Here is a 22,172-nt window from a genome sequence, read left to right as displayed (position 1 = left end):
AAATAAAAAAATTCAGAAAGTATAACCTCTTGGTGTAACTTCGACTTTCGCGGTGTATTGTACTGTCACTGATAGCATATGTTCAACATTCTGTTTGAACTGCATTTAACTGTCATGCTTAAATCAGGCCAGACGACAAGAGTTGATGCTTAAAGTGCAATCCAATATTCGCTACCCAGGGAATAAGCCCTACTGAATTTAGTTGACTCTATCTCCTAGTACAGAACTACAGTAACGCTCTTTAGTTCAGGGGTGGGTTTCAGGCGGTTCGCGGCGGTCCCCGCGAACCGGTTGGTCGGCGAACCCGGAAGTAAGTAACTTCCGGGAACGCCGAAGGGTCCACCCGCCCGCCCGCGTTTCTTACCCAGTTTTGACGAGTTCTGCGGTTTCACGCATGCGCAGGACGCATACAGTGCCTGCGCGATCCTCCAGGAGCAGCTGGAGCATCGCACAGACGCTAGTATGCATGCGTGCACTGCGCGCGTGCACAAGGACACCGCCGGCCCCGTTCCAACTGAATCGGTTGGAACGGGGCGAGAAACCCACCCCTGCTTTAGTTGTTTCAATGGAGCAAGTCATTTTGTCAGATCTCCGGAAATTCATCTTTTCTTTCTCTCTCTCTCTCTCTCTTTCAAGGCCATTTATAAAATGGTGGGCACTGTAATAATGATGAAAATGAATGAAGATGGTCTGACACCAGAGCAACGAGTAGACAAGATCTTCAGCAAAATGGATAAGAACAACGATGACCAGATCACGTTGGATGAATTCAAAGAAGCCGCCAAGAGCGACCCTTCCATCGTATTACTCCTGCAATGTGACATTCAGAAATGAGCTTGTATAAAATGCTTTTCATGGACTGCACAGAAGTTTAAATGTTCCATTCAGTTTGCAGCTATCTATACAACACACACACACACAGACACACACACACACACACCAAACAAACAAAAATTGCTTGGACTATCTATCAATGGACTTGCTTCTTGTGATTGAAACACTTGTGTGCATGAGAATGTCAATTGCTAAAGAATTTTAAAAAAAATAATCTATTATAAAACAAAAATTATGCCACATTGTGATGTGCGCAATGTCATTTCATAAGTCCTTTTTCCTCTGATGCCTATGCAGCGACACCATGCTGCAGTGAATTATACTATTTATTGTTCAAGTTTTACTGATGCTAGCTGTTATGTCTTCTTAAACTGGATAATGTTAGTGACACTGAACTCCCCATGGTAGCGTAACTCTTCATTAGCAAGTATGTCACCATTCTGCTATATAGTCGTAGTGGACAGACTTGAGGGGCAGCTTTAGGAGTCTGATCCAGCCCATGTGCTTGTATTGTCAGTGGAGATAAATGTATTTCATTTGCATGACTTCTTAGGTTCGCCTTAATTCTTACCTCATTTGCATCCTTCATTTGGAAAAAGAAAAAGGCCCATGTCAGAGGAATGAAGCGGAAGATGAAACTTTTAAAAAGCTAACCCCACTAAGGTGTTCCCACAGCTGAAAGCTAAAACGAACAAACAAACCGAGAAATAGAGAACAAACATATTTTTCAATGTTGTTTTATTGGAAGTTTGAACTGTTTTGTTAGGAGTGTATTAATTTCTGCTTGAAATCTTCATAAGCTTCCAAAAAGCTTGAGATCAAGGTCCCCAAATAAATTTATAACATTTGACTGCTCATGTGTTTCCTTTTACACAGGTACTTCGCTGCTAGTGCTGGAATTAAATAGGGGATGAATGTTATTTGATAGCCAAATATTTCTCCGTGGAGCTTCAATGTATGTATGGGGACTTCACCCAGATGTTTACAGAACTCCGCGCCAAACATTTGCCACTGCAGGTGTGATGGACAGGAGGAATAACCCTGAGCAACAGAAGGAAGAGCTGCAACCAAGGCAATAGTAGATAATAGAAATCTGCATCCAAAACAGAAATGTAATTTGAGAAAATGTCTCAGGCTTGACTCTCCCTAGTTATCACCAAGAAAAAGAGAGGGAGATGGCGAAGCGCATTTGGACATACAAGATTCTGTTACTGTAACCGTATAATAAAAGTAGTTTTAGCATTCATAACTTTGGTTTTCTAGTCTGGTCTACTGCAAAGGGCTAACGTCAGCCTTTCATAATTCCTAGAAACTACTATGAAAGTTAGGCGATTCTCCGGCTCTCGTTCTTGTATCACACATTCCAGGAACATCAAAACATTTGAGCTCCAGCAAAAGGTTATACAGTTCCGATTTTAATTTCTAGAATCGCTTCTAAAGAAGGCATTTGAAACCATGGGTTGAAAGGTATTTGATCCCAGAAGGAGGACTATGGCAACAAGATTATTTTTTTATTTTTTTACATCCCTCATAAAATCAGAGGAGTCGTATTTCCAAAGCCATAGGGAGTATAAAAAAACATTAAACCTCCCCAAAAACCAAAACACACCAGTTCAACTGATCCTGTAATTACTATTGTTCGAACGGTGTTCTTTTCTGATAAAAAATATATTGTAAGAGTTCCCAGGTTGTTTTTCCAAGATATGCCTTAGCAAAATCTTGGAAACAGAGCAAGGAAAATGTTGGCAAAGAATGCAAACCTAGATTCCTTAATATGGCTCCTAATGGATTTTCTGTGGTCACCGTTGTCTTAATAAGAAAAGCTGAGTAGAAAAGCTGGAGTTTTAGTATCCACTTAGCTTTGTCTCTTAAAGTATGAGTTGTTTCCATAAAAGTATGAGAGTATAGGCTAAGACCATCTAGTTGAAAAGCATGTCCTGGAAAACTCCTCTCATGTTACAATGCAGATTAATTGATTATCTTAAATATCAGGCCAAAGGAAGGGAGTGTTATGGCCTAACAGCGGCCAGTGGAGTTGGCAGCAGATTTGGACAGTGAGGAGGTTGGGGAGGAACATGGGCCAGTCCTGGAGTCTGGGGAAGGCTCTGAAGAGGGCTCTGTATCAGAGGCAGAGAGGGGACCAGAGCGTATGCCTGTTATCAGCTGCCTTCAGAGTCAGACATCAGTGAGGCAGACGAACAGCTGGAGCCTGTTCCCAGTGTGCGCGTGTGCAGAGTTGCCAGATGAAGGGAACCGCTAAAGAATAGGGGTCAACTTGGGAGTAAAACCACAGGTGGACGATGAATGGCCCCTCCCAGAGGAAATAAGAGCCAAGGTGGTGCAGTGGTTAAATGCAGCACTGCAGGCTACTGCTAGATCAGCAGTTCAGCGGTTCTAATCTCACTGGCTCAGGGTTGACTCAGCCTTCCATCCTTCCGAGGTGGGTAAAATGAGGACCCAGATTGTTGGGGGCAATATGCTGACTCTCTGTAAACCGCTTAGAGAGGGCTGAAAGCCCTATGAAGCGGTATATAAGTCTACTGCTATTGCTATAAATAAAAGAGGAGCAAAAGGGGAGTGGGGTTTGCAGGAGACAATTGGTTCGCTTAATTGGTTCGTGACTCTCTTGAGACTTCTTGCCAAGTTTTGCAGATACTGGCCTGTCACCTCTCCAAGCCAGATAAGGTCTGTGACTATAAATCCTCCCTTGAAAGATTTTGCTGAAGGTGAATGAGCAGAATTCACAGTAAACTAATAAAGGGGTTTTTTGTCAGGACCAGGAGTTTGCTTCATGCTCAGTCAGAACAGGAAGGTCAAGTGGGGAGAGAAATATTAAAGTGGTTCAGTGGCTTCCTATGAAGTCCAAAGCACTCAGTTCAAAGACCCTGGCGGGTTCAAGTCCCGACCCCTCCAGGTGATATTGGAAGGCCTATCAACCTATGATGAAGGATAGACCTTGATTAGATAGCTCTCATTTGAACTCATACAGCCAAGAGCTAGACCAGTTTAAATGACCTGAAAATCTCAAGGATATTTCCCATAGTCAATATCAGGGGTCCCCAAACTTGGGAACTTTAAGACTTCAACTCCTAGAAGTTCTGCTGGCTGGAGAATTCTGGGAATTGAAGACTACAAGTCTTAAAGTTGCCAAGTTTGAAGACCTCTGGTCTATGTGGTGATAATATAATGTGGAGGTGGTAAACAAAGTCTCGATTCTCTAGGAAAGGGTGAAGTTTAGGTCAGATGGAATCCTTCAGAAGCAGTTTAAACCACTCTTGTGAAACCACAAATCTGGATTGAAACTTGTCCCCTCCCTACAGAACAGGCAGAAATCTAATCCAGTATTATTAGATTTCTTAACTGTATTTCTCTCTTGTCTGGATTCATTTTTAGAATATGGATTCTTATCCAGACTAAAACTACTGGACAAAATTCAGCACTTCCGCTATATTCCAAAATTGGTAAATAAAATATGACCATTGAAATTCTACACACTCTCGTTATAAAAACATTGCATGATAATTTATAAAATTGAACTTAATGGTCCACTGATGAACCTCCCCATTCCCTCTCCGCCCCTGGAGAAAAAAAAAAAATCTACAAATAATACGTGGCTTCAGGTTAATTTATCGGAGGAGCCAAGGGACACTATTTAACTTCCCACCCTTCCCAATGAGCAGAGGAAGCTATTCAGAGCTATCATCAGAAAGAACAGAGATTATTTGATTTTCAACGTATTGCTGACTTCATAGAATTATCACTTTCCACTTTTGCAATGTATTCAGAGCATGCAACAGAAGAGGAGACAAATTTGGCTGCTTTATCTCAAGATTATCTATGCAAATCCAGAGCACCGAAGAGAGCTCACTAAAGGTAAAAATAATAATAATATGGCTTTAAATATTACAGAAATATTTAAAACGCAGTGGGGATAAATCTAGAATCAGAAGTCAGAATCAGGCAGGAGTGCCTAAGAAAACCTTCAGTATACAGGTAATCCTGGATTTACGATCACAATTGGGATTGGCATTCCTGTTGCTAAGCAAGCAACTGCTAATGAGTCAGATCTTTTTTTGTTGTTGTTGTTATGGTTGTTAAGCTAAGTGAATCATGCCATCATTAAGAAAATCCGGTTTCTCCCATTGTCGTTGCTTTTTGGAAGCCACCTAACAAAGGTTGCAAATGGCAATCACCTGATCCCCCCAAGGCCTGCAGAAACCTACAGAGCAGGATTCAGATTCAGATTCAGATTCAGAAGTTTATTTGTATGCCGCCCTTTTCCCTGGGGGGACTCAGGGCGGCTCACATCCGAAAGGGAAAAGGGAAACAGACTTTACATATACGACAACACATAATTAAAAGAAAACACAACATTCATACCATTCGGGAGGGTGCAATCTTAGCCCCAGGCCTGGCGGGATAGCCAGATTCTAATGGCTGTGCGGAAGGTCTGGAGAGTGGTGAGGGTGCGAATCTCCACGGGGAGATCGTTCCATAGGGTCGGAGCTGCCACCGAGAAGGCCCTCCTCCGCGTGGTCGCCAGTCGGCATTGACCCGCAGATGGAACCCGGAGGAGGCCCAATCGGTGAGATCTAATGGGTCGTGTGGAGGTAATTGGCAGTAGACGGTCTCTCAAGTACCCAGATCCACTACCATGGAGGGCTTTATGAGTGACAAGTAGCACCTTGAAGCGTATCCGGAGATCGACAGGTAGCCAGTGCAGCTCGCGGAGGATAGGATGGGGGAAGATAGGTGGAGGCAGGGTCATTACAGTGTCTCTGAGGTCAGTCGTAAGGACAGGCGGATTCTCCAGCACTTGAATTTCGTTCTTGTGACCATAAATCCAGGCAGGAATCATAAGCCTCTTCATTCAGCACACATCATTTCGAATGGTTGCTAAGTGAGTGGTTGTAAATCCAGGATTACCTGTACTCGGGTCAACTTGCCCTGGCCAAATCGTCACAGGACAATTCGCCATGGCCAACTTGCTGTGGAGCAACTTGCTGTGGGAAAAGTCTTACATTAATATCGAAGAAATGGTAGGCAAGAATCATTAAAGAAAGGATGCCAAAGGAGGGACAGAAGGAAATGAGAATGACAAAAATTAAAATATTTTTTATTTATTTTAAATAATTGAATTGAATTGTTAAATTGTCCTGCTATGGCAAGTTGTCCCATGTCAAGTTGGCCATGGTGAGTTGCCCTGCAGCTCAACTTATTAAATATTTGAAAGGGAAAGAGCGTTCCAATCATGTGCCACTCACGTCAAAGGAAGTCCCGATTGTGAATTGCAGCCTCTCTACGGAAAAAACTGAATGACCTTTGGCATCTCAAAAGAATGTTGTATTGGTAGTCTTCGAGTTATGACAGATTGCTTAGCATCCATTTGGAGTTACACTGAGCTTCCCTAGAGCTACCGCATTTTTCAGAGTATAAGATGTATCGGAGTATAAGACGCGCCAAAATTTTGAGGAGGTAAATTAAAAAAAAGTTTTGCACTCTGCAGACCTCCCAAATCCTCTGCACGCCTCATTTTTGCTGAAAAATGGGGCATGCAGAATTTGAGAGGCCTCCAAGTGCTCCTGGGGGCTGGGGGGGAAAAGCAAGCAAAAAACAGCCTGTTTTTCATGAAAACGGGCCCGTTTTTTTGCCCAAAAAAGGCATGCATACCCTTTAGGAGGCTTGTAGAGTGCTCCTGGAGGCTGGGGGGGGGGGAATGAGCCAAAACCAGCCCGTTTTTTGCTCGTTTTTGCCTTCCCCAGCCCCCAGGAAACACTTTACAGGCCTCCCATACCCTCTGCACATTCATTTTTGTAAAGGGGGCGGGGTTTCAGGAGGCCAAAAATGCTGTATTCAGTGTGTAAGACGCACTCAGATTTTCACCCTCTTTTGGGGGGTCAAAAAGGTGCATCTTATACTCCGAAAAATACAGTACTCAAGACTTGGATTCAGCCGACCTACCCCGCATGTCATGTGATCGCATTTGGGGTCCTTAGCATCCAAGAGAAACATCTGGCAGCATCTATTTATAGTCATTTGCTCCATCCCAGAAACATCTGGCCCACATTTATAGTCATTTGCTCCATCCCAGTCACAACCACAATTTATGGCCACCACAAAAAGGTCATAAAATCAGGCTCGGTCACATAGTGATCTGTTTAATGACCAGCACAATTACAACCATAATTCTAAGCTTTGTTACTGACATAAGTCAAGAACAACCTGCACTTAGAGGAGCAAGAGGACAATAACCATAGAAGATTATGTTTTTTCCGCTGCCTTTCTCAGCGTGAATCATCTATTAAGGATAACCTTGTGTCCCAATGTTTTTATCCCAATTTTGAACAAGCTATCCCGTATCTCAACATTGGTACTGCTGGCTGGGGACGGCAAGGCTAAAACACTAAAACTTGCACATCCGTTTGTTTGAGGGTTTTTCATTCTATAAACTACCCTTTAATTTAGACCGGAGTGAAACTAAAATTGCTGGATTTAAGACTATCTGGGTTTGAACAGAATTCCCCTTTATCAAATCATACCTATTGTTCAAAAATGTTATCTCATTGCTGATTACGATGAAGATTGTATTTCTCAAGACGACTAACCGCTTCCCGAGGCCGGCAGAAACCGTCACAAACCATTATTTCTAATGTTTGTAATTCCAAGTTTCACTAGCCAGAATGAAGACTACTTGGGAGGACCAGTACAGGCCATGGCTCGGTCCTGGGAGGCTGAGGGAGGGCTGGTGAAGATCGATTGTAATGGTATTGTGAATGACTTTGGAGGATGAGGAAAGATGCTGCCTAGAGCAGTGTTTCTCAACCTTGGCAACTTGAAGATGTCCGGACTTCAACTCCCAGAATTCCCCAGCCAGCTGGCTGGGGAATTCTGGGAGTTGAAGTCCAGACATCTTCAAGTTGCCAAGGTTGAGAAACACTGGCCTAGAGAACCATCCAAAAAGAGGGAGGAGCCTAACGTACCTTAACCGCCAGAAAAAAAACTTAAGGAACTTTCTTTGCCTGCCCCAATTGAACGATTAAAAGTGGTGGCAGAGAGTTTTCACCTTTAGACTTGCAAATAGATTTAGCTCATTTTGTCATGTTTCCCACCTGGTTTAGCCAGGAGAGCTGACATTGTGGGAGGACGAGGGAAAGCCACGGTCAATCGCCATAAATTTAGGGGCTTACTAGAATGACTTAAGATCTTCCAATGTCCAATTTAATAAAATTTGTATGCCGCCCACTCCGTAGGGACTCTGGGCGGCTTACAGACAGATAAAAACATTTAAAAATAAAGGTACATTATTAAAATTGCACATCATCCATTCAGTGTAGGTGGGGCTGGACATTGATCAACAGCCCCAGGCCTGCCGGAACAGCCAGGTCTTGGTAGCTTTATGGAAGGCTGGGAGAGTGGTAAGGGTCCGGATCTCTATGGCTAGATCATTCCACAGGGCCGGCGCAGCCAAAGAGAAGGCTCTCCCCCGGGGAGTCGCAGCCGGCATTGTCTGGTTGACGGCACCCGGAGGAGGCCCAACCTGTGAGATCTGGTTGGTCGTTGGGAGGTATGTGGCAGGAGGCGGTCTCTCAGGTAGCCAAGTCCTAAACCATGTAGGGCTTTAAAAGTAACGACTAGCACCTTGAAGCGCGTTTGGAGTCCAATAGGGAGCCAGTGCAACTCACGGAGGATGGGTGTAACATGGGTGTATCTAGGTACCCCCAATATCGCTCGCGCGGCTGCATTCTGGACCAACTGCAATCTTCGAACACTCTTCAGGGGCAGCCCCATGTAGAGCACGTTACAGTAATCCAGTCTTGAGGTGACGGGGGCGTGACCATTCGAAGTGCCTCCCGGTCCAGATAGGGCCGCAACTGGTGCACCAGGCAAACCTGGGCAAAGGCCCCCCTGGTCACAGCTGAAAGATGGGGTTCTAACGTCAGCTGCGGGTCCAGGACACCCAAATTGCGGGCCCTGGGGGGGGGTATAATTTCACACACACACACCCAGACTAAGAGGTGGAATGTCTAGACAGTCCTTCCCTCCCAACTTTCCCAGTTTCCTTGTGGGAAGCCAGCAGGAAAGGTTACAAATGGCAATCACTTGACCACAGCTCCCTGTGACATTATAATCACAAGTGGGACACACAAGTACTCAGATCGCAATCATGACTATGGGGGTACTGCAGTGGCTGAGAACTGGTTCCACCCTCCATTTTTCCCCTGTGCCACCATAACTTTGAACAGTTGCTGAATGAATGGATGCAAGCCAAGGAAAAGCTGTCTGTGGAGATTCTGTCAGATATCTCAGATCAGAGTTGCCTCAAAAGTGCTTTTTAAAGGAGCTGTTGGTATCCCAGTGGTTAGAATGCAGTATTGCAGGCAAACACACTGCTCACTCCCAGGAGTTTGATCCTCACAAGCTCCAAGTTGACTCAGCTTTCCATCCTTCTGAGGTTGGTGAAATGACCCAGATTGTTGGGGGCAAGTTGCTGACTCTGCAAACTGCTTAGAGGGGGCTGTAAAACACTATGAAGCGGTATAGAAGTCCATGTGCTCTTAAAAAAAGGCCACTAGACTGTTTTTTTCCTTGAGAAAGAACAAAATGTTTCCTTCCTTTCAAACAACTTCATTTTGCTTCTCATCCAAGAAGTTTTGTTGTTCTTCAAGGAAAACGCAGTCGTTGCCTTTTTTTAAAAAAAAGAATTTTTGAAGCCAAGGGCTACCCATATTCTGTAAACAACCGAAGCCCTTCCATCTTCATAATTCCAGGTAGTTCCCATATTAATGTAATGTCCATGCAATCACCTGGATATGATGCTGGATTTGAAAATGGTTTATTATTTTTTCCTTTTTTTTGCTTAGAAAAATTATACATTTTAAGTTAGTTTATATTTTCCCCAAAGATTTCAAAATAATACCCCACCACCACCAAGGATGCCTTTAAACTGGTTTATCCCTTGGAGGAGGAATAGGTAGTTTAGGTTCCTCTAGGTCAGTGGTCTCCAACCTTGGCAACTTTAAGACTTGTGGACTTCAATTCCCAGAGTTCCTCAGCCAGCAAAGCTGGCTGAGGAACTCTAGGAATTGAAGTCCACAAGTCTTAAAGTTGCCAAGGTTGGAGACCACTGCTCTAGGTGATACATAAGTACAGCTGCCTACAGCTAATATCAGCATGGCCAGTGAGGAAGAATGCTGGGATTTATACTTCATCAGTGCTGGTAGGCTTACATAGGGCCTAGTCCTGACTTAGCATTCCCTATACACCAATAGTTTGTTCAAAAACAGTGATTTAGCACAATATTCAGATCCAACCAACAACTTAACTTTTATTTGCCACGGGAACTAAATGGATAGCAGAAGCATTTGAAAGACAGTAAAGTGGTTAAACAATCTATATTGTAAGGATGAAGGAAACAATACAAATTTAAGGCAGAAATATTGCTCGAGGACTTCTAATAAAGGGTTTAGTTTTTAAACCTGCTATTGTAACATTCAAAAATATTGTAAAAACAGGTAAGCGTACTATATAAAATGTATTCATCTTCTGTCATTTATATTTACCTCTCTTTTGGGAACAATAAAAAATAAGAAACATTTCCCACATTCAGCAAATATATTATTAATAGCAAACTCTGGCAAGAAATATACGTTAAATGTAATTCATAGGAACAGAGTAGAAGAAAGAACACGTTGACTGCTATAATTCTAGCACAAAAAGGTTTACAAAATCTCAGCATAAAATTGAAATGTGTTAGGTACCATTAAAGGCCTGCTATAAAGAGAAAAAAGGCCACAAGTAAACTTAAAAAATGTAAAAGGATCTCTTACACCAATTTTACTAGTGTACAAATTTTGTGTCTTGAATACTACAAAACAAGTTAGTAACAACAGATGACATATTCTCATTCTCCATCTTCTTCATCTTCTTCATCTGTACGACTGAAATTCAGGGTCTTTTGTCCCCTCTCAGGGTCTTGCATTCGAAGGATTCGGATAAGACTACTTGTAGGCAAAGAACTAGAGGCAAAAGGCAAAAAAAACCATTAATAATAATGATTCTTTCATGCAATGCTTTCATACTTGGACCCCCCCACCTAGTTAACAGCAACTCATCTTTAACCTATGTAAATATGATCTACTGTATCAAAAATATTTAAGCATTTTAAATACTGTTCGCAGAAACACTGGAACTATCTTTAGGCTAATTCATTTAATTTCACAATCATAAGCAAAACTCTAAAGCTGCCAAAATTTTATCTGTCCTTGGGTTAAAGGGTGATACATTCGTGACCCGTCAAAACCGCGGAGGACAAAATCACGCTCGACGAAAGCGCGCATTTGACGTCATCACAGCGCGACGAAAAAAATTAAAAATTGAAATAAAATTAAAATTAAAGCAAGCCGATTCACATAAAGGTAAGGGTTAGGTTTAGGTTAAGGGTTAGGGTTAGGTTTAGAGCGTTAGGGTTACGTTTAGTGTTAGGTTAAGGGTTAGCGTTAGGTTTAGCGTTAGGTTAAGGGTTACGTTTAGGGTTAGATTTAGGGTTAGGTTAAGGGTTAGGTTTAGGGTTAGGTTTGGGGGGGGTTAGGGTAAGGTTTTCACTTTATTTTTACATTTTTCGATCACAGCGCGATGTTTTCGTCGCGCTGTTATGACGTCAAATGCGCGCTTTCGTCGCGCGCGCTTTTGTCCTCCGCGGTTTTGTGGTGGAACCGATACATTAGGTGCCTTCAACTACCTGAAAGGCCATCAGATGGAAGCTGAGAGGTGAGAGCCTTGTTCTCAGAGACTCCAGAAGAAAGGACTAGAATGAATAGGTGGAAATTGCAATGGAGCAGCTGTCACCTGGCCGTTAAGAGGGTTAACTGTTCTCTATTTGCCTCCAGAATAGACAAGCTCTTCTTTACGGCAAAACTGAACTAAAGAACTAATTAAATGGTATCTGTCAAGGTTGCTGTAGTTGCATTTGTAAATCTTGCAGGCTCTGAGCAAGAAGGTAATCTGCAAGATCTTTCTTTATACGTTAAAATCCACGGGATTCAATATCGCAAAGCTACTCACAAAGCTACTCTGAATGCTAGGATATTCATATTCCCATTGCTCATTTTTATTTTTTTTACTTTATAAACTAGTCACAAATCCGACAGTTATAGCTTTTGACTAAATATTTTACCCACAGGTTTAACAATGGCAACAGCACTTTGCTAAATGCTAAATGCCATGTTGGAACTGAACCTAGAGTCAACTGCTCAATCCCCCTCCCCTTACTTATTGTCAGCCCAATGAATACATTTGAATCTGTATAGCAGGATTGAAAAATCTTGTCAAAAAGGATATAAGCCCACAGGGAAGAAAAAAGTAACATCATTTAAAAATCAATAATTCACAAATGTGTAATTTATTATAAATTACTTAAATAACAACAAAAGAAGTATTCTGTTTAAAAAAGCAATAGGAAGTTATTGTCTCCTGAAACAATGGCTACTGAAGTTAGGGTCCAATCCTGTGGTCATACGGGTCCTCAGAGTGTATAGAAATATTAGTAATAGCAATAGCAATAGCAGTTAGACTTATATACCGCTTCATAGGGCTTTCAGCCCTCTCTAAGCAGTTTACAGAGTCAGCATATTGCCCCCAAAAACAATCCGGGTCCTCATTTTACCCACCTCGGAAGGATGGAAGGCTGAGTCAACCCTGAGCCGGTGAGATTTGAACAGCCGAACTGCAGAACTGCAGTCAGCTGAAGTAGCCTGCAGTGCTGCATTTAACCACTGTGCCACCTCGGCTCTTTGATAAACTTTCATGCAAGGGATTTTTGCATTGATTTAACCTAGTTAAATCTTAGATATTTCTAAAGCCTCAATTTAGTATATTTGATTTCAAAATGTAGCATTCATTGCTGATATCACATCTGGGATACTTCTAGAACTCCCAATGTAAATTAACCATAAAAGTATGTATATTTGAGAGTATAGATAAATGATATGAAGTATTTTTTAAAAAATATTAAAATGCCTTTAAGGATAGAGACCAGGAAATGTATAATAGATACCTCATGTTCTGAGGAGTGAGCAAAATAAACTGCCGATAACGTTGGGAGTCTGCCATCTTTAGCATCATGTCCATTGCAATTCTCCTGTTAACCATGTCCTAAAAGATATTAAAGTTGTGCCAAATGTTATTAAAAAAACGTTTAAATTTCCGAAACAATTCAATGTATATTATTGTCTTAAAAGACCAATACCAATGCCACTTTTTTTCTTTTATAAGTTATTTCCCATCAACTTTGTTTAATTCAGAGTTACGTAATCTGATTCCTCTGAGCACGACTGATAAAAACTTATGGCACAAAAGTAGTGTAAGTTTATTCATTCATTCATTCAATTTCTACAGTCTCGGAAAGCTTACAATTCTAAAATTATAAAACAATTAAAAAAACATTAAAACAATAAAAACATCCACAAAAATACATAACAAATAAACAAAGAAAAAAAAAAATCCAAGCTACCCACCAAATTAGCCCATCCATAACCTAATGCTTTACAATACATCAAAATTCAGCCAACCATACCATAAATACATCAAATTCATCCAAGCATCTGAAAGGAGATTCAGCAATGGACCACAAGGAGAGGATGAAGCAACAGGTGGAGAAGGAACGTTCGCCTCCAGAGAGTGATTTCATATCATCAAGAGCAGCCTTGTTTCCATTTCCAGGTTGCACCTTCGATTATATAAAAAGAAAAAAAAATACACAACTGAAATTATAAGATAAAGGGAAAAAAATATTTCCAGGTGAAACAAAGCAATATTAAAAATTCAGCATATAATTGCACAGGAAGGCGGGGCACTGGACTTTGCAGTGTGGCAGCTGGCCACAGCACCTGGTTTGAGAGAGCGCTCCTCGGTGGTGGTGGCAGCACTGGCAATGCTGGGGGGAGGGGGGGGGATAGTGGCTGGATGAGACAACAGGAAGTCCCAAGAATCTATTTCAACCCCAGCACCAGCACCACTACTGCTGTGCAAGGCAACCAAATGAGCAATGACAGAGAAGGCACTATTAACACACTACAGTATTGCCAATAATTAACTATTTAAGCAGTTCAGAATGACATTTCAAAATTTACTGAGAAGTCCATGTATAACCAAGATGGGTGACCCCATAACCATGGGACGCTGCAAGCATCTGTAAAGGTGAGCTGGTTGCCAAGTGCCCAAAATGCAATTATATGATAGGAGTGTGTTGCAATTGTAATTCCAAAAACAGGTCATGAGTAGGTCTGGGAAAGTCAGTTGTGATTTTGAATCATTTTGAATCATTTTGAATCATTAAAATCATTTATCAACCAGTTATACATTGCCAACATGATGTATTGATAATCATGTTTGGGAGCAGAAAACATTTGTTTTCTTTGTTGCTGGCTGATTTTAAATTCTTCAAGAAAGTAAGGATCACGGTTGAACATCAACCTCTGAATGATTCATTTGGAAGCTTCATCTCCTGACTAGTCCATCTGGTAATAATCTTAATGGAAAACCGTATACAACCTAACCTATTTTGCAGTCATTTATATATTCTTTTACATCCTCAAGTATTCCGCTATAAGATACTGTAAATGGTACAATGCCGTCTTTAAAAAAAAATAATGAACTGTAATTCCTGATTTGCAAAAGCTCACATGCTCTGACTGGGCAAGACTCGTGTTTTCCTCACTAGCCTAAGCAAACACATTGCTGCTTTCTTTGGGCCGAATTTTCTTCGCTATAGATTGCTCCAAATGCCTTAATTGAGGGACTGTAGGGTAACTGTGGTTTCTTTGTGTAGAAAATGCATTTCAAGAATTGCTGGAACCCTGTTAATCATGTGGAAAAGTATTCATTTCTTCTAGATTTGAAAGGAAAAACTTTAGAGGGTAGACTTGTGCAAAACATTTTGAGTGTTAACTTTTCAGTCTTGATATGTGTTCGAATACACAATTTGAACATCCAGTATTCTGTCTAATGTACTCTGTATAATTCAGTACAATGGGTAATTCTCTCTCTCTTCTTAATCAAGAGACAAAAATGAGATTTGTCTTCTTTCTGGTGAAAGAAAGTCCAAAAAAGAACTCTTCAATGAATGATCATATGATGCTGCCTTTCCACTGCTGGATGAATGCCAAGTCTTAAGTTTGGGATGGACAGCTGCTGATAGGCAAATTTATACCAAAGAAAAGGAGTTGATCAATCTTGTTTGTAAGAACAGTAATTTGTTTGAGAATGTGTAGGATTGTTGTTCAAAAACCTGAACCAAAATAGAAAGATGCAGATAAATAGCCAGATTACTGACTTTCTTTGCACTAACTTAAACTTCCTTTTCAGTTATTTGTTTTCTAATAACTGTCTTTCCTGAAGTCTACTTTTAATACAACTAAGATGTTAAAGAGAAAAACACAAAAGAACTTCTAAGGAAAAGTGTAGAGCTACAAGTTTATATTTTCAGTCAGTATAAATAGAACACAAAAAGAAAAGTGAACATCTACTCCCAGGACAAAAAGGAATTAAAGAATACAGTGGATAGAAATCCAGCTTGGAAATTTCACCCTATGCCAATCACCGGAACCACGCAAATAGAAAAACTTCTCCAAGTAAAAGTGCAACACTATTAAGTTTATCTTTTCAGACAGTTTAAGTAGAGGAAAGCGAACATCTATTCCCAGGATAAAAAGGAATTAATAAATAGATGGAAATCCAGCTCAAAAAGGTTCAACTGACCCTATCCCTAATCATTAGAACCTTGTAAATAACTAAGAACAACCATAATAATGCATTGTTTTGATACAGCTCATTCACATGCTTTAAAATTGAAAATTACATTTATATTCAATAAGGTGTCCAACACATTATTTCAATGTAACGGTAAAGGTTCCGCTCGCACCTATGTGCTAGTCGTTCCTGACTCATCTCCGTTTCAAAGCCGAAGAGCCAGCGCTGTCCAAAGACACCTCCGTGGTCATGTGGCCGCATGAATAAATGCCGAAGGTGCACGGAACGCTGTTATCTTCCCACCAAAGGTGGTTCCTATTTTTCTACTTGCATTTTTACATGCTTTCAAACTGCTAGGTTGACAGAGGCTGGAACAAGTAACAGGAGCTCACTTCGTTACGCGGCACTAGAGATTTGAACCGCCAAACTGCTGACCTTTCTGACTGACAAGCTCAGCATCTTAGCCACTGAGCTACCGTGTCCCCTTATTTCAATGTATTTTAAAGTAAAAATCTTCTTATGAAATATGTGCAAGGAGATCTGCTAAACAATATATACAAAATAAATCATTCCACTGCTTCCAGGCCATTGAAATGAATGAAATATTCATCATCACGATGCTTCACGAATTGCATCCAAAGCATCTAATACTATAAACACAGGCAATTATACCACCCTATATTTACAATTAAACTTAAATAGCAATAAAATAACATGCTAAGAAAAAGTGGCCAGAAGACATTGTTTTTCTGCAAAATATTCCGTGCAGTCCATCTTTTAGAATTATGAGGACATCTTGAGGTGACAAATGTCATAACAACTCCCCAATATGAAAATAATTTTGATTTATGTATTTAAAAAATCATGAGCAATGTCAAGAATGTTCAGCTAAGTGATGATTTCTATGATTACATAAAATTGACTATTAAGTTTTCAAAAATTGCAGGACTATAAAAAGTTGAATTCCAGTTTTTTCCCCTCATAGAATTACTGCTAAAACATTTTTCAGGCTAGAGTATTGTATTATTCTCATAAATGTGGGACAGAGCAGTTACCTCCTTCTCCCCCCACCCCCCTTGTTCAACTTGGAAATTGGCCAGAGAGGGCCAAGTCCATTAATTCCATCATTTTTATGAAAGCCAATAGAAATGGTGAAATAGAAGCTAAGCATTATGCCCATCTTTCACCAACATGTTTATTCTTTTAATTATTAATTATTCTAATTAATAATTCCATGTATTCATTAATGGGGAATTCCTGATTGCCAATAACTATCAATAAACTGTCTCTCTGTCTCTCTCTCTGTCTCTGTCTCTCTCTCTCTCTATCTATCTATATATGTGGCCTAAACATAAAATTTGACAATTAAAAAAAATCAACCGAACAAACATCAAACTGATCCGCCATGTTCAAAATTAGATGTAACCCTCTCACTTCCTTGTAGTGAAATTTCCTCATAAAGTCTTTACTGTGCCATATCGTTCAAGAAAAGCTATAATTAACAACAATATCACCCTTACATAGGCAGCACTGTATTTGACGCAATATTTGTAAAATATCTTAATTTCTGTCGCAGTAACTGGCAATGACGTTTTTTTTTAAATCTATTAAAGCCTCAAAGCATTAAAAAGGGGGGGGAATGTTTAAAATTAAAAAAATAATATAATCTGAATGAATTATTTAAGAATTAGTTTAATATGTACAAATGTTTATGGTACATAAAATATCCAAAATGTAATATATTACTATACAGGTAGTCCTCAACTTTCAACAGTTCATTTAGTGACTGTTCAAAGTTACAACAGCACTGAAAGAAGTCACATGATCGTTTTTCAGAGTAATGACCCTTGCAGCATCCTCATGATCATGTCATCAAAATTCAGGTACTTGGCAACTGGTTCACTGATTGTTGCTGTGTCCCAAGGTCATGTGATCACCTTTTGTGACCTTCTCACAAGGCAAAGTCAATGGAGAAGCCAGATTAATTTTAACAACTGGGTTACTAATTTATCAACCGTGGCAAGAAAGTTCGTAAAAAGGGGGAAAAACTCACTTTTGGGCTCAACTGTGGTTGTTCGTTGAGAACTACCTGTACAAAGCAAGACTTTAATGTAGAAAGAATTACACACCCTGAAAGGCAATTTGTCAGGTATAAAAATGCACTTACAAATACCCTAATGCATTTCATTATTGCAATCTAGTTTTCTTTCCAAAATAAAGCTGTTATGGATTAATTGGGAAGCAGAAGACAAGAATAATAGGGCAGAGAATAATTAATCTGTATTAAAATGGGAATAGGGGAGAAAATTCAGATTTGTTATGAGAAGTTGCTTAATCATTTCTGACGACTGGATATTGTTCACAAGACCTAAATTAAAAACATGAATCCCCGATCTGGAGACATAACCCAATCTATCTCTAACATTTTCATACATTTAAGACACAAAAATGAGATATATTCGTTTCATGAATTATTGAGCCAGCTCTTTTGTGGGGGGAAAAAAAAGGTTTCCACAAGTCAAGCTTGACTCCTAGTGACAGTTTTCATGGCAACAAGTACAGAAGTGGCTTGTTTTTGCCTTCCCTGCTAGCTTTTTGGATAATAAAGTACTATTAAATTGAGGCAATGACCTAGGGAGCATTTGTGCCTTTGGAAAAAGCGCTTATCATTTTCTGTTTGCTCCGAGGTATTAAAAAAAAATACTGTTTTCTATTTCCTGCAAGGAACAACAGAGCGCTCGCATGGAAGCTCATTCGCATGCAGGTTATGTGGAGGAGTGAAACCATTATATTCCATTTCACTTTAAGGCTAATCTTTGTTAAATGTATAAAGCTGAACTGGCATAGAGTGGGGAAGGGGGGGGGCACACTTTATTCAGCGATCAACTCATTCTAAACAAGGCAGAAAATAAAATAACAACAAAAGCAAAAGTAAACCAAAAAACCAGACTTACAGTAATTGAAAGTCTTTCATTCTTGTGGTCAAAGTCTATTTTTCCAGAATACGACCGTTGATTTAACAAAGAATCGAAGTAAATTTTGCATCGCATAGTAAGAAACCTTCAAAATGAAAATGTTAAAAAAAATGAAGATATAATTTTTTGGGGGAAAATGTATTAAACATATAAATATATGAAATGACACCAGCACACAACTTGGGGTCTGTTTATACGTGTCCGCTCCAATGCTGCTCCTTTATCCATCTTAGTGCATTGCCTCCTAGAGACAATTAAATAATCTGTTCTCATAAACCAGGCTGAATCAGTTAAAGAACACCTGCTGTTCAGCCTCTTGCATATGATTATAATTACTAAAAAAGTTAGAATTTTAAACAAAATTTGAAGTTTTATAAACTTCTGTGGCACCGAGAAATAATGATTCAGTAATAGAAGTCTATTTTTGAAGATAAATGTACTCGCAAGAATCCCTTTTGCCTACTGACTTCAATTTTTTTAAAGATTTATGCAGTGGTTCCATTATGCAAAAATGCCGTTGTCTCTTATTAAATCCTTGCTTAAGTTACTGAATATTTTTAAAAATAGCAAAAACACACATAATACCTTACCTTCTAAAATGCAGATATGTTTTATGTCTCTGAACCATCATCTCATCCAATAGTTTAATGAATTTCTTCAAATTTTTGGTTTTGCTTTCTGAACTCTGGTATTTTTCTTTTGCTTCCTGAAGTTGTCTGCATATTTAAAAAGAAATAAGAAAAACAAACATTAGTTTCAAACCAGTATCAAAGTAAAGTAGGGAAATTCTACAATAGAAAGATGTCTATAACCTGGTGCACCTAGCTACTAGATGTTGTAAGGAAGTTTTTCTGGATGCCTTGAAGACTATCCTGAACAATTTTGAATGTCATTCCAGGAAGAGAAATGATTGCCAGAAACTAAAATTTGGGGACCTCTAATGATAGTAATTTTCAACAATGAAAAAGTATTGCTTCATGAAGCACAAAGTTGCCCGAACTGGAAAATTAACACCAATTGTTGATTTTCAGTATTTAATACTTGATAATACATAAAAATGATGATATAGCTCTAGATTCAGAAAACCAATTCTTCTTCATTAATTGGTGATTGCATTTTCTGTACAGATATTCTTGGAATCAAAGAACTCCATAACCCCTTTCAGTGTATTATGATTTTATTTTCAAAAATATTTTCCAGATATGTGAACTAGAATTAATTTCAGAATATAAATTGATTTGGAAATAACATTTATTTTTAAGGCATTTCCCAGTTAGGTGAGTTAGAAAATTATGGAATGGAATGTCTAATTTAAAAAAATTGACCTCTTTTTGTAGGCTAAATAGTGTATAGGCCAGAAAACACTGATGTAGGGTTCAGATGTCGCCTACATATTCACTCACCCTCACCTACAAAATTCTCCCTCCCTCCCCCACACACACTTACCTTATTATTTCTTCTCTATCTCCAGTACGTTCTCTTTCTGAATTTATTTTTTGTCTCAAACGATTCATTTCTGTATCCAGACTTTTATAAGTCCTAGTTACTTCTATTCGCTCTGGATGGATCTTTGAAGCCTTTGCAATCATTTCCTAATAAATATGTTAAAATATGGCAAAAGACAATTTTCATTACGCTTTTGGATGAAAATAATGCAGTAATGTAGAAAAAAATAATAAAGTGAAGTGAAACTTAAGTATAATAAATAAAGGGAACAGGAGGTTTTAAAAAATTAAGAGCAAGCATAGGTGTGAAATAAGAAAATATACAAAAGCTGGATGCAATAAAATCTGAACAGCGATGGAACACATATTAGCCCTCTCTACAAATCAAAAAGAAATGGGAAGGAATCCAGAGCATAAAGCTGGAACGGAAATATTGGTCAGATTATTTATTATTTTAATATTTATTAAAAGTATTGACCTGCTCCTCATAAATACAAATAAAATTTCACCATCCCTTGCAGCAGTGGGTTTCACGTTTTATTACCACTGGGCTTCCACTCATGCGCTTTGCTCATGTGTGCGCCTTCCGCGCATGCGCCGGCCTAAAAAACGTGCCTAAATAGGACGGCATAGAGCTGAGGCAGGTGGGCGAACCCATCTGCGATTTCCGCTACCGGTTCAGGCGAACTGGTCCGAACCGGCTGAATATCATCTCTGATTCCTTGTGATTTCCTAGCTAATAAAGGCAGGACTGCTGGATGCTTTGTCATGTCAAATTGAAAAAGCCTATTTCAGGCTATTTATACAGCTCTAGAGTTTTAAATTATGCTGCTGCTAGTTTATTATTCTAACATGTAGTGCAACTTGTTTACGTATTACTTAAAATATTGAAACTTTTATAAACACTTTAGAGTATTCAAAGTATTCACATATAGACTCACACAAACACAAAGCCACAGGCATACAATTCTTCGGATTTGAAGCAAAAAGATACTCATATCACTTATCCCAAGTTACTAAAGCAGTTTCAGATAGGTGCTATATTCATATCCCCTGCATAATCCAAAGCATCATTTGCTTCCAGATCTGAAGCACAGCACAAGTCCTAAATTATACAATTTAGCTTTAATGCGATATCTCTGAAACATTTCAGAACTTTGTATGCTATGTCAACCTAAGCATTCATATAGTAGTGGTATTTAAATATTGGATAATGCAAGCTAGAAGTTGTTGAAAATTTTGCACACACCCCCCCAAAAAAGCTTGCTTCCATTGTCTGGTAATATATATTTAATTGCCTTTGAATACTGAGTTTCTAGCTGTTTATTTCTGCACCTAATAACTAGAGAAATAATTACTCTGATTTCCCCATGGGCCCGAAAAACTAAATTAGTAATTGGTATTAGCAATGGTGTTTTATTGTTCATGAAAAATTATTTTTCAATGCAATTTATACTTAATTAAAATTGTTCCTCTTTAGTTATCCCACCAGAAGTGCCTGTGAAATAGCAATTCTGTCGAAGAGGGGAAAAGATATGCCAGATTGGGCAACCAACAACTTATCAAATGTTAGAAAGCTCCTGGAACTGCTGTAGAGAAAAACTATAAAATTGTTCCAAGAGATTGGCTTCAAAACTCTGATGAAAAATAACTAGTTAGACCAGTCCTTTACTCTTTAACAAGCAATTTTGTGGGGGTGTGAAAGCATATCTATAAAGAAATAAATACTCCAATTCAAAATAGGCAAAGCACTGAAAATGCTCTTAAGGACACAGCACCAGCAGTGTCCAGCTGGATTGGATCCTTGGCCTATCTAGTTCAGCAGCTTGTTCTTACTGTGGCCCACTAGGGGCCAAGCCACTACATAAGGAAGACCACTACTCACACTGCCACCATAGTTAATAGCCATCTTTATGCCCAGATTTAGAAAAATCCTTGCATATTTGATATTGGAAATATTGGTGAGGAAATCCTAGAAATATAGGTATTAAAAAAAACCAAGGACCGTTAGGCTATGTTAATTAAAATCAACTCTACAGAAATACATAAGATTATAATATGCAATAAGGAATGTTACCTTTATGTTACCATATTACAATAGAGAATCTTACCACCATTCCCATCATTTAGTAGGCAAATGTACTGCAAAGAAATTTTGCAATCATGCTGGAGA

At 39.3% G+C, this 22,172-nt stretch overlaps 2 protein-coding genes across 5 annotated transcripts in view; one reads left to right on the top strand and one right to left on the bottom strand.

The window, feature by feature from the left end:
- The window catches only part of VSNL1 (visinin like 1), a 131,382-nt gene extending 129,698 nt beyond the window's left edge, over positions 1 to 1,684 (top strand). Inside the window, exon 4 of the mRNA XM_087716987.1 lies at positions 637 to 1,684. Within this exon, the coding sequence (XP_087573113.1) occupies positions 637 to 834 (198 nt within the window). The 3' untranslated portion in view covers positions 835 to 1,684. The remainder of the gene's footprint in view (positions 1 to 636) is intronic.
- An 8,449-nt stretch (positions 1,685 to 10,133) lies between these two features.
- The window catches only part of SMC6 (structural maintenance of chromosomes 6), a 37,951-nt gene continuing 25,912 nt past the window's right edge, over positions 10,134 to 22,172 (bottom strand). For 3 of the 4 annotated variants that reach the window (XM_087716982.1, XM_087716986.1, XM_087716984.1), the window contains 7 exons: positions 20,001 to 20,146; positions 19,145 to 19,270; positions 18,534 to 18,639; positions 17,633 to 17,668; positions 13,406 to 13,558; positions 12,887 to 12,984; positions 10,134 to 10,850 (listed from right to left, as the gene is read on the bottom strand). In XM_087716982.1, coding sequence (XP_087573108.1) covers positions 10,736 to 10,850; positions 12,887 to 12,984; positions 13,406 to 13,558; positions 17,633 to 17,668; positions 18,534 to 18,639; positions 19,145 to 19,270; positions 20,001 to 20,146 — 780 coding nt within the window. In that variant the 3' untranslated portion in view covers positions 10,134 to 10,735. The remainder of the gene's footprint in view (positions 10,851 to 12,886; positions 12,985 to 13,405; positions 13,559 to 17,632; positions 17,669 to 18,533; positions 18,640 to 19,144; positions 19,271 to 20,000; positions 20,147 to 22,172) is intronic. The other variant, XM_087716985.1, reaches the window with a different exon arrangement.

Source organism: Thamnophis sirtalis, unplaced genomic scaffold (assembly GCF_051295495.1).
Source record: "Thamnophis sirtalis isolate CommonGarterSnake01/CBP01778 unplaced genomic scaffold, rThaSir2_p1.2 scaffold_5, whole genome shotgun sequence".
Lineage (NCBI taxonomy): Eukaryota > Metazoa > Chordata > Lepidosauria > Squamata > Natricidae > Thamnophis > Thamnophis sirtalis.
Note: the sequence above shows the minus strand (reverse complement) of the source record. Positions and strands in the feature narration are given on the sequence as shown.